This window comes from Danio aesculapii, chromosome 23 (assembly GCF_903798145.1).
Source record: "Danio aesculapii chromosome 23, fDanAes4.1, whole genome shotgun sequence".
NCBI lineage: Eukaryota > Metazoa > Chordata > Actinopteri > Cypriniformes > Danionidae > Danio > Danio aesculapii.
The window spans coordinates 30,931,861-30,944,223 of NC_079457.1; the positions used below are offsets into that span (position 1 = coordinate 30,931,861).

General features: G+C 34.2%; 1 protein-coding gene across 1 annotated transcript in view; it reads left to right on the forward strand.

The window, feature by feature from the left end:
* The first annotated feature begins 1,137 nt into the window (after positions 1 to 1,137).
* The window catches only part of slc2a4rg (SLC2A4 regulator), a 158,316-nt gene continuing 147,090 nt past the window's right edge, over positions 1,138 to 12,363 (forward strand). The window contains exons 1-2 of the mRNA XM_056449649.1: positions 1,138 to 1,530; positions 5,420 to 5,631. Coding sequence (XP_056305624.1) covers positions 1,327 to 1,530; positions 5,420 to 5,631 — 416 coding nt within the window. The 5' untranslated portion in view covers positions 1,138 to 1,326. The remainder of the gene's footprint in view (positions 1,531 to 5,419; positions 5,632 to 12,363) is intronic.

Genomic DNA, 12,363 nt, shown 5'->3' on the forward strand with positions numbered 1-12,363 from the left:
AGTGGATAGGGAGGAACGCCTTTAACACAGAGATTGTCATTTCTAATTTGACATAACCTTTTTTTTGTTTGTTTTATTGCTGAACTACAAAAAAGGTGAAACTAAATGTTTCAATTAAATGTAGTTAATGAATCTGATTTGAATTGCTTTTTAAATACTGTCAATGGATAGAGGACTATGCAGAAGACATCAGCAAGCAAATCAAGGCAAAAACTAGTGTAATTCTGTTATAAATGACATTGTTTTCGTTTTATTGTAATAAGTTCATTATTAAATGTAATAAATATATCTTGCATTAGTTAAGATAAAGCAATGTTTTCTAATAACTTCTAAACATTGTTAAATAAACTAGGAAATTACCCATGGCAACAACATTTTGCCTCAATCAAGTTTGGTTTTTGGCCCTTTATAAGAAAAAGTTTGGGCACCACATTGGTGTAACCCCATTACTTTGTTTATTATTTGGCCACAACCAAAAAGTGTTACTTTGTGCCCGGCTCTCCCCTACAAATTTTTGGTTAACTATCAAGTTAAATGCAAAGAAAAATATTTAATTTACACTGTGTTGGTTTTGAAAACCCTAGTATAATTTCTAGGACAAGCTGCTCTTCTGGTTTTTCAGAAATTTCAGTCTGACAGGCTTGACAAATGTCTGAATCCCCTGTAAAGACAGGCTGATAGGCCAACTAAAACCAGCAAACTGGTTTAGGCTGGTTTGAGTTTTTTTTTTTTTTTCATCAGGGAAGCTCACATGAACACTGTTTTAACAAACTCCAGTCATGCTCATATTGTTATACATCCGACAAGAGTGACTTACATAATGATTTTGTTCTCCACACCGACACATAAACCTAGAAGTTCTTTTTAGAAAGTGCGTCAATTTTTACCGTTGTTTTTTTTTCGTCTCCCTCTTCCTCACTGTCTGTACCGGCCGGCAAACCATCGAGACACACCTCCCAAACTCTTGAAAAAAGCCAAGCTGACGTTTCCCGAACACCCAATCAGCTGCAGCGCAGTGATGGCCGCGTGCCTAAATAGAATGTTTATGTACCGCGAGAGCCAATCGGAATCAATGAGGGGCGGGCCGAGCGGATCTCGCCTGGCTGCACGCGCAGGATAGAGTGGGCGTGGCGTCGGGCGAGAGAGAAAAGCAAAACAATCATTTTTATCCCCTTTACCGGCTGCTTTTAGGGTCCGTAGTGAAATACGCTCTCAGCAGGGAGTCGTAGTCCACACAACACTGTTAAATGCATCTTATCCCGCTCTGCACTAAAATCTACCGACAGCTGGTGATTTTGCTTTAGTTGTATTTCATCCAGGTCGAAAATGACTTCCAAGCGCCTTCTCGAGCCGCAGCGAGCCGGCGACAGCACGCCCGAGGGGGGCTGCACCGGCCAGCGAGAGCCTGTCACTGGAAAAGCGTTCAAAACACACGCGCAGCTGCACGAAGGCGCTATAAGGAATCTTAGCAAGGAAATCACTCAAAATGGACATTATCATACCTCAACGAGGCACTACATTCATAAGAAAGTAAGTGAGGCATGCTCATTTGAAGTTTGCATTTCTTATTTTGACAGTTCTCTGCATGTATACGCCAAATCAGATCGGAAGTGCTTGTGATGCACTTGGCAACTCAGCTTTTCGGCCAAAAACACAAGTTTGCATGGAGAAATGAGCTTTCAAGTCCTGCAGGTTAAGAAGTTTTGCAGTGTGCGTTAATGTAGTGAGGCGGTAACCCTTTTGCAAGTAGTTTAAGATGGCGACTTAACTTGCATGTTCAAAGTTTAAACGAAAAAAACGGGGCTGGTACGTTTAAGCAACCCACCCCTCCCCCATAGCGTGTCTAACGAGAGCTGAAGCCGGTGTGTGTGCGCAACTCTGCATGTATGTATGTGTGTGTGTGTGTGTGTGTATGGAAGGGTTTGTTTGTACAGGATCACCGCTTGTTTTTCCTCTCAGCGCCGCATGAGGACTTTCTAGGATATTTTTCTAACCGAAAATAGTGTCATCCCATACTGAACTTAAGTGAAATTTGCATTATAATGTTCATAGTTATTTTATGCACGGTTTATGGGTGAACTAACACCAGCTGCTCCCAAAGTGTAAGCGAACCGTTCAGTTGAGTGTGGCTCGGCTTGGTGAGTGTAGGAGTGCGCGACACGCCCCCTTCATGATGACGCGGCACTGATGAGCGAGCATGCACTTGACCGATATGAGTGAGTGTGTGTGCAGGCGATGCAGATCTGCCTGAAAAGTAACTATGTGCATGCATGGTTGCATTGGTGTGGGACGTGCTTGCATATTATTTAAAACTGTCAGGAAGTATGTTGACATATGTAGGATTTGTAATTTGTTTGTAGATCAAAGTCGGATCTGGTTGCGCCGGTGTCCTGCAAAGTTTAGTCCCAACCCCAATCAGACACACCTGGGCTAGCTAATCAAACATTTTGGGTTGCATTCCTTATCTCCTAATGTTAACACACTCAATGGATTTTTTTCAACACATCCCATAATTTCTAAAATATCAACCTCCACCAAATGATTGATATGTCGTAAAAGTACCGCGATTAATACATATACTATGAAAATGAAAAAATATGAAGTGTAAGACCAATTTATAAAAAAAAAGTCAAAATAAAACATTTTTGAACACTAAATCATCTTTATTTTTTGAAGTATGCCATAAAATATTTCAGATTCTCATTTAACATGCTTACTTGTTTTATTTAATTTTTTTTTTCAATAAAACCAAAATCAAGTGTAATAGTGCAACAGAATTATCTTTGTTTGATTTTTTTTTGTGTGTGTAGTGTAAACCACTATTTAAAACAGTCAAAATATGGTCAACCATATGGTAGAGCAGGCAGTTAAAGTGATAACACAATATTTATAAGACAGTCCAGAAAGGGTGATGTTATCAACTTCACTGGGTGCATAATTAATTCAAGAAATAAAAAGTGAAATTGTAATAGAGATTTATTTTTCAGTATGAGGAAATGTTGCACGTGTTGTTGGATAAATGTGACCCTGGACCACAAACCTTTTTTTTTTTTATTGAGGTTTGTATGTCACCTGAAAGCCTAATAAATAAGCTCTTCATTAATGTATGTTTTATAAGAATGGATACTATTTGAAACTGGAGTCGGAGGACACAATAAAATCTCAATATTGAGAAATTTGCCTTTAAAGTTGAATAAATTAAGTATGTTTTAAAATAAGATAAAATAAAAGTTTTTAGCAATGTACATTACTGATAAAAATGTACTTTATATTTACTATGGCACATTTACAAAATGGGGAATTTTACATTGTATTTCTGGGCTATTCCCTCAAATATACTTGTGTAACTTTATAAGACCGATTTTTCTGGTCCACAAATGAACATTTAGATTAGATTAGATTAGATTAGATTAAACTTTATCGTCATTACACATGTACAAGTACAAGGCAACGAAATGCAGTTTAGGTCTAACCAGGAGTGTAATAGCAGGAAGCGCAGGATATAGGTATAAGTTATAAAGTGCAATTATAGAAAAACTATGGTGATATTTACAGATGGATGTACTATGAATATTTTAAACAGATTGTATTTTTATAATTAGAATTAGAATCGACAAGTATTCAAAGGCAGTGTTCAAACTTCTTATTAAAATACATTTTAAAAATCACAATTAATTCTGTTATTTCAAAGGTGTAATGGCTCTGTTTATCAGTAAAAACAACAGTTATTGAAGAAGGATTTGCTTGTATTTTCTCTAGCTTATTTATTTAGATCAGAGGCGATTATTTGAATTAGGGCTGCACAATATTGGAAAAATCTGACATTGCGATATTTTATTTTTCTGCCATAAATATCCTGATAGTGCAAATAAATACAGTTTATGGATAAAAATGGATACAGTTTCATAAGATTTTTAAAATATTTGACAGTTTTATGGTAAGTCTAACAGTATTCAGGTGCAGAAATTGAATAATCACAATACAAAAAATGCTTTCTTTACTTTGCCTTGTCTCGTTTTCTAATCAAAATATCTAAAGATTCTTAGAGCAAGTAAAAATACTATTTTGTTTTCAATGTCAGAAGAAATAAGCCAAAACTAAAAAATTGGAAAAATCATCCACTAATTTGGTAAGTAAAATAACATTGTTTTCACTTTCAAATATTATAGATAATTGGACTAGACAAAACACGACAAAAATTCTATTCATAAGAATTTTTTTTGCATTGTATAAATAACACATAAATAATTAAATAAAATTAATCTTTGTTACACCTCAAAACATAATTTTTTTTGTGCCTCAATGTTCTAATTTTTCTTGAAATGCTCAGTCACCGGCCTTTAAAACACATGCAAATGATAAACTTTCACTCTATTATGGTTAAACTTAGCAGTGACTCTACAAACCACATGTATCCTAGTCAACTATGATTCAGACTCGATGTTGCATATCTTGCAGTGTGACTATTGCAGATGTGCACATTGAGATATCAACGTTCAAACGATATATTGTGCAGCCCTAGTTTGAATGTTTAATAATATTATAATTATGTTAATTATACAGTATTATATTGTAAAAATTAAATAACCAATATTATTTATTTGTGTCCCTCTGAAATCTGTTGTATATATATAACAATTTTTTTACAAATATTTTTTCCTGTTTTATTAAATTTTCTGACTTCATTTCAATGGTTGAAACACATTTTAGTCATTTAAAAAAGGGTAATAAGGACAATTAATTTTATCTCATAATTTCTTTTTGGTTAACAAAGTTTAGCAAACATTTATTTAAAATGCCAGTTCTCCTTTTCCAAGAAAACAAACCCAAAGTTTTGATGAGTCAATGATTCAAATGTTTGTTCAATAAAACACCCATGAAAGAGAATATCCCCAAAAACACCTGTTACCAAATAGCGAAACCACATGATGATTCACATTTGGCTTTTAAAATAAGGAACAAGACCTTCAACTTGTCCATGTTTCAAGAGGTCAACACAGAAAAAAATGTATTTGTCAAACAGTTTCTTAAGTCTTAAATGAACGCTCCACTTATGACTTTTTTGGAAATAGGCTAATTTTACAAGTCAGCTAGTTTGGATAAAATAGGATAATTATTGAAACACAAAATTTTTTGAGTGAGACGCTAATGGTTTAATCTGATTCAATCATTTATGCTAAGCTAAGCTAATAGTGCTCCCGCCAGACCAAGAGGCTAAATTTATTCAAACATGGCAAAAACTCAACTCTTTTACTCAAGAGATGTTGTAAAATGAGCCTATTTAAAAAAAGTGGTGTTTCTTTAAACATCATAAAAACATGATCCTAATAGTAAAGTGAAACTAATTTTAAAAATAACATCTCTTTGTACACATGCTAACCGGTGAAGCAGAATGACATCTCTCGTTTTATGGCTTCAGTTTGCATGTGGCAGAGAGGAAGAGGAGCCGAGTTCAGGTGGACTCAAACATGGCTGCCCTGCTCATCGCCTGGTCCTCAACGGCTTCAGACTACAAGACCAAGTAGAGGCTCGGAGCCCAGTGAGATGCACTGGAGAGCCATCCTGTCGTCTGCCATCTCCTGAGATGCCACATCCAAACACGTCCTCCATCATCCCCGTACCCCACGACAGGTCAGTCCTGATGGACTCATTTCATTACTGCTGAGGGATTTGAAGAGACTGATTGAGTTTGGGTGTAATGGAAGTATATATATATATATATATATATATATATATATATATATATATATATATATATATATATATATATATATATAGAAGGACATAAAATTAGTTTTATTTATTTACTATCTATCTGTATTTTATATATATTTATACAACAGTTCTGTCTGGTTCTCAAATCTGATTGGCTGATAGCCATGAATATCAGCACTCCTACAGCCTCTTCACTCTTGTGTATTACTCCGCCCACATGAGCCATAACAAGCAGAGGAATAAGCTCACTAAAGTTTGACAAATATTGCAGCTGTTGGACAATATAATGTACTTTTGAGGCTTTTTTAGTCGAGAATGTAGTAGTTTAGATTGCAACTATGCAGTTTATTTATAAGGATAGTGCCATTTTTTTATTAAATATAATTTTGGAGATTCAGCACGTTGGTGGCCATCCACAGAAAAAGAAATTGACGGTTCACGTTCTCCCACAAGATGGCGACAGAGACCGCATAATAAAAAACTCAAACTAAATGTCAAACTACAGCTAAACAAATCATTATAAAACTGGTAAGTGACTTACAAAGTCGATCTCTCTCTTTTGTATTTGTAGTGCTGTATTTATACCATAGTAATCTGGGTTTTTGTGTTTGCTTTGCTTTGGCTTTTTTAAATAATCTTAAAATGTGAGCAAAATAACCTGTTATGTTATCACTTTAGACATTATGCAGGAGAATCATTCAAACACTAGCTCTAAAGTGATGTTGGTGATGTGGCAACAGTTTTGCTGTTTTGACATCTGCTGCAGATGTGAATGAATGGCAGAAGAAAGTAGTTCCTCGTACAAAAGGATTTCTGAGACTCTCTGTGTTTGATTTTTATTATATATATATATATATATATATATATATATATATATATATATATATATATATATATATATATATATATAGCGTCTTCACTGGTGGGACACTAAGGCACTCAGTATATCGGCATTAAGGCACACGCCTCTTATCAGTGCCGATATCCATTCAAATTTATGTTAGGAAAATATATTTTTTCAAGAGAAAAAAGAATATACAAGAGAAATCAAGAGAAACAATTAAAAAATTTGCAGTTTGTAATTTATTTGGCAATATTTCACATGTATTTAAATGTATTGTCTTTCTATTTCTAAAGCTGCTTGAGGACTAAAGTATTTTTAAATAAATTGATCTGTGTAATAAGTCTTAATAAGTTTGTTTAAATGCATTAAAATATTTGACCTATATTCACATAAAAGTATATTTATATTATTTAAACTTTTTTATATAGCGTCTTTAAAAGAAGCATCCCAAAATGCTTTACATACTAACAGTAAAGTTTTAAAAGATGCAAACAAAAATAAATGCATAAAAGACAATTATAAGAAAATCAAAGAAATATTTAAAATAACATAAACACATTTTTTAACATCTCTCTTAAACTGTTTTTAAATCTATCAAATACAATTTTAAGTTTAATAAATATATGTGACCCTGGATCACAAAACCAGCCATGAAGATCAATTTGAATAATCTAAAAAAATAAATAAATAAATAATATATATATATATATATATATATATATATATATATATATATATATATATATATATATATATATATATATATATATATATATATAATTTTTTTGATGCATACTTTGTTAAGATTGGAAAATATTTGGCCAATATATGAGTGTCAATATGAGTATGAGAAAATCAACTTTGCACTTGTCCAGATTGAGTTTTAAAAATATTTTTAAAGTGGGAAATGATGTTGGTGATGTGGCAACAGTTTTGCTGTTTTGACGTCTGCTGCAGATATGAATGAATGGCAGAAGAAAGTAGTTCCTCGTACAAAAGGATTTCTGAGACTCTCTGTGTACATATACACACGATTATGCCGTCAAACAGTTTAAAAATATTTTTAAAGTGGGAAATGGACAAAAAAAAAAACTGCCTTTATGGAAGATTAATATAGTAATGATTTTTTTTTTGGCATAAAAGAACATCTATAATATAGACTGATTCCATGTATTTTTGACTAATCCTACTGTAAACACTTTAGTGGTAAAATAGTATTGCAAGCAATTTGACAACATTTTTTGTTCATATTTTTGGTATATCAAAAATCAAAGTGACTAAAATGTAATATTTAATCCTCATAATTAAATACATAACGAAGGTAATAACTTAAAAATTATTGATACACCTTTTTAGTGAGATGCTAAATGTCTAATCTGAATCCACGATTTGTGTTAAGCTAAGCTAAAAGTGCTAGTGCCAAACCTGGAGTTCAGCTGAATGGATTCAAACATGGTAAACTCAACTCTTTTACTCTAGGGGGTTGTAAAATAAGCCTATTTCCAAAAAACATTCCTTTAAACATCATGTAAAGAGTTCACACTTAGATATTGCTTAACACTATTAGCAGGTTTGGCATGCTGTCCTGGGACAGAACCCTTAGCTTGGAGATAATTGATCCCAGGGCTCTCGCCTGGTCAATATGCATGTAAGGGGGTCCGAGATCAGATCTTGAGAGGTAAAATGAGGAAAAGGAGATGGGGTGGAAGGGAAGATTCCTCCAAAATGAAGATAAAAGTTGCAATCACACTAGCGCTGCGAAAAGGGGCGGGATTAAACAAGATGATTAGACATTAAAAAAGCGAGCGATTGGTCCATATTTTATATTTCTGTCAAGAGAGGTCATGTTTTGATCCTCGATTGGTCCCACGCAGTCAAGTGATGCGATTTCACCAAGCTTGAACCTTGCACCGCAGTAACCTGCGAACCTTGACGCATGACCTTGCATTTCCGGTCGGATGCATTCGTGTGCATATGAATGAAAGTCTATGGGAAAAAAAACTCCAGTGTGATCGCAGCTTAAGGCAGTAGGGCGAAATCGGTCTATTTATTGTAGGCTTGGATCAATCTGATTGGATTATTGCTGATTACTGATGAGAGACTAGCCGCAATCAATCATAACACATGCTCCTCTTGAAAGTAGTTTGTAAAACTTCATAAAATACATCCTTATTAATACAGCAAAACAAATATTAATATGTGATTGGAACCAAACTGAACAATTGTTTCGATCGCTTTGTACTCATGCAAACTGGCGAAGCAGAATGACATCTCTCATTTAATGGATTTTTTGGGGGGAAATTTATAAGAAAAGGTCGACTTTTTGAAGAATAAAAACAACAACACCTCTTTCACCAGGCTGGCTACCTGCCTGTATACACTTTATAAAGAATGAGTGGGTGTGTCAAAACTTCGGAATGGTAGTGCAGTTTGTTATTCACATGCATCAAAGAAAGTAAAGCTGTGTTCAATTCAAGCATACTTAAGATAAACATGAAAGACATGCCTTACATATATCATCATAGATCTTGCTTGTACGTCCATTGATATGATTGTTTTTTATATGCTTCTTGGCTCAGCATGGAATGAAATGTTGCCTGATCGGACAAGTTTTTGTCTGTTTGGTGGTTAAACTGTTATCCCGTTTGCCTGAGAAACTATATTTGCAGGTAGTTGCATACAAGCCTCAATGGTGATCTGCATTAACATAAATTCTTAGATCATTTTTGAGACAGAATCTTATACTTCTGCAGCTTTTTCACCGCTAACATGACCTTTTGCATACCAGAGGCTGATAGTAATGTGATGGCACAGGATGGTTGGTGTGGAGGAGACAGACGGGCGCTTGGTCAGCGCTCAGTCAATGTTTATGCAACGTTCGTTCGTTTTTTGCCGTGTTTAAAAGGAATGTCTGATCAAATGTTGGATTCTGTCCTCGCTGTTTATCTGGCATTTTTGTTTCCATTTGTTGACTTTTGCATTCTCATCTTTTTTCCTTATTTTAGTTATGATGTCATCACAAATAAATCTGTGTTAATACAACATTCTATTGTATATATAAAAAGATGTGCCTGTTTTTAGAATCTTTAATGTGCTATTGTTTACAGTTGAAACCAAAATTATTAGCACTCCTGTCCTTTCCTATTTAGTTTTTACATTTTTTTTCCAATAATTTTTAAGGTCAATAATATTAGCCCCCCATAAGAAATTCTTATTTTTTCAACTGACTGCAGAACAAACCACATTTGCCCAATGTCTTGCCTAATTACTATACTTGCCTAGTTAATAAAATAACCTAGACCTATTATGCCCCTTTTTACAACAGAAGTCTCTGATGGCTCTAGAGAAGGGTCTCAAACTGCCGCCCTGCAACTGGCGTCAAAAATATAACGAGATTCGACCCAACAAAACATATATTTTTAAATCATATCATTGTTGTGCAGTCGCATATACACTTGTGGTTTTGACCACCCACCTTCTGGACATTGAAAGTACTGTACTATATGTTTGGGTTACTTTTGGTTTCTCTCAGCATGCAGTCAATAGTAATGCTTATGCAGATTATTTCTGGGGCTGACATTAAAATATATGTCTGTAAGTGTTCTATTTCTACTAAAGCTCTATTTTTGTGAATATTCAAGGATCATTTGATTATAATCAGTTTTATACTGCCTGTATTTTGTTGTACAAACACTTCTTCATGGATTACACATTATGCTGGTGGTGTAGATATGATCATTTTGCTAATATTCGATTCAAATCATCTCATTAATAGATTTTCCTAATATGCATATTAAGATTTGTACAAAAAATGTGCATTAATAAAACTTGACTGCTGGCTGAATTGCACATGTTAAAGTAAATGTGAATATATGCATTCTTTCCCCCTCTTTGTTGTAGTTTTCTAAAAAAAGAAAGATATTGAGAAGAACAATTGCCAGTAAGGTCAATAAAGATACCCAAACTCTTTTCTGCTGTCTTGTCTGGGAAACTTTTGGTTAAGCAACAGTTGATTGAGGCAGAATAATAATTATTGTTATGCCCATTATTAATAAATTGTGGAATTTCATAGCAATTTAAACTCCCCCCTTCAATATGTACAACAAGAAACAAAAAGTAGGAGCTTTGAAACTTTGGGGAAGAATGTCTGAGTGCATCAATGGCATCAGGTTTCCACTTTTTTTGTGTGCTAGAATGTTAAAATGGCCCTCCTATGAATTGTCAGTCACTGATATGGCCCCCCACCAATATGAGTTTGAGACCCTTGCTCTAGAGGGTGTATGGGAATTTTCAGCTCAAAATACCCCACAAATAATGTTTTATAATTCTTTAAAACTGCCCCCTTTTAGGCTTTGATCGTAATTGAGCAGTTTTGCTGACTTTAAATTCAAATAACATTGTGCTCCATGTCTTTTTTTCAAAAGAGGGCGGAGCTACAAATACCTATGTGCCAGCATAGTGGGAGATTCAAAAACAGGACTAACATCCTAGTGAGGGAGAGACCGTGGGTGGGGCTTACCTCCTCTGATGACACGTACAAAGGGAGAATGTCAGTCAAAAGCGTTTCTGTTTTTATCAGGTGTGATTATGAATAAATAAAAAAAACTTTTTTTTTACCATTAGAAGCTGTTTATGTTCACAGACTGTTGCTACAGTTTAAACTGTAGATTAAAAAGTAATCTTTTCATAATAGGTCCCAATAATGGCACTTTAAGCTGAATGCTAGTATCTTGCAAAATAACTTGTAAAATATGATGTACTGCCATCATGGCAAAAACAAAAGATTATGTTTATGTATATGTTTAAAATATATTATTTATATGTTTAAAAAACTGTATAGTGCAAAAGCAGCTCATGTTTATATTGACGTTTGATTAAAATCAATGCCAGTTTGATCATAATGTTTATTTGAAGAACTGTGAGTACTGCCAATAAAACCCTGGTTTACACCAAAAAAAGCTACTTCTGAACTGTGTGAACGCTAATCAAACTTTACCACTCCAAACAAAGCAAGAGAATTGAACTACAAGTATGAACACAGCACAGCCTTTTCATTTTAAACCACATTATGTTTTGTGAATTGCATTATGGGACCTCGATCTCTGCTCTGTCGACTTTTGATGATGAAAATTCAATAGTTTAACAAAGTGGCTTTTATTGACATTTTAGTTATTTAAAATAATATAATGTATAAAAAATATATATAAATAGAGAAATGAGTCTGTAAAATAACAGAAAATGTACTGGTGGTTTATTACAAGGTTTTTGTACCGTAATTTACAACACCAACCCAGACAATATATTAAGCCTGCAACGATTAATTAATCATCATTAAAGATAATTTAGACACCCTTACCCCTTCACGTGAATGCACAAAACAAGGGGTAGGGGTGTCCCAATTCTCTTTAGCTTAAAGGTGTAGGGCCAAGGGAAAGGGCTAGATAGCCCTTGAAACAGAGATTTTTCAGGACTCGAAACCAACGGCAGCATGTCTGTACACAGTAGTAAGGAGAGGCACAAATTAGTATTTTTTGTCATTATTACAAATTTTTACAACAAACAAGCATATGTTTTAATACATTCATAACCGCGCTCGTGTTTTAGAGTCATGCTTAAAAAAAAGCTAAAATAAAATCCGCTATATTTCGCTGTCTATAATCCCTAATAATAGCTCTTGTATAGCAGTCTCACAATATTCTGACACTTGATGACTCTCAAATACCCTGTCAGAAAGTCTAGTGGCTGGGAATGACCTTTTTGCAGTGTCTGCTATAATGTTAATGTTGTTTTCTTGTGTTTACAAA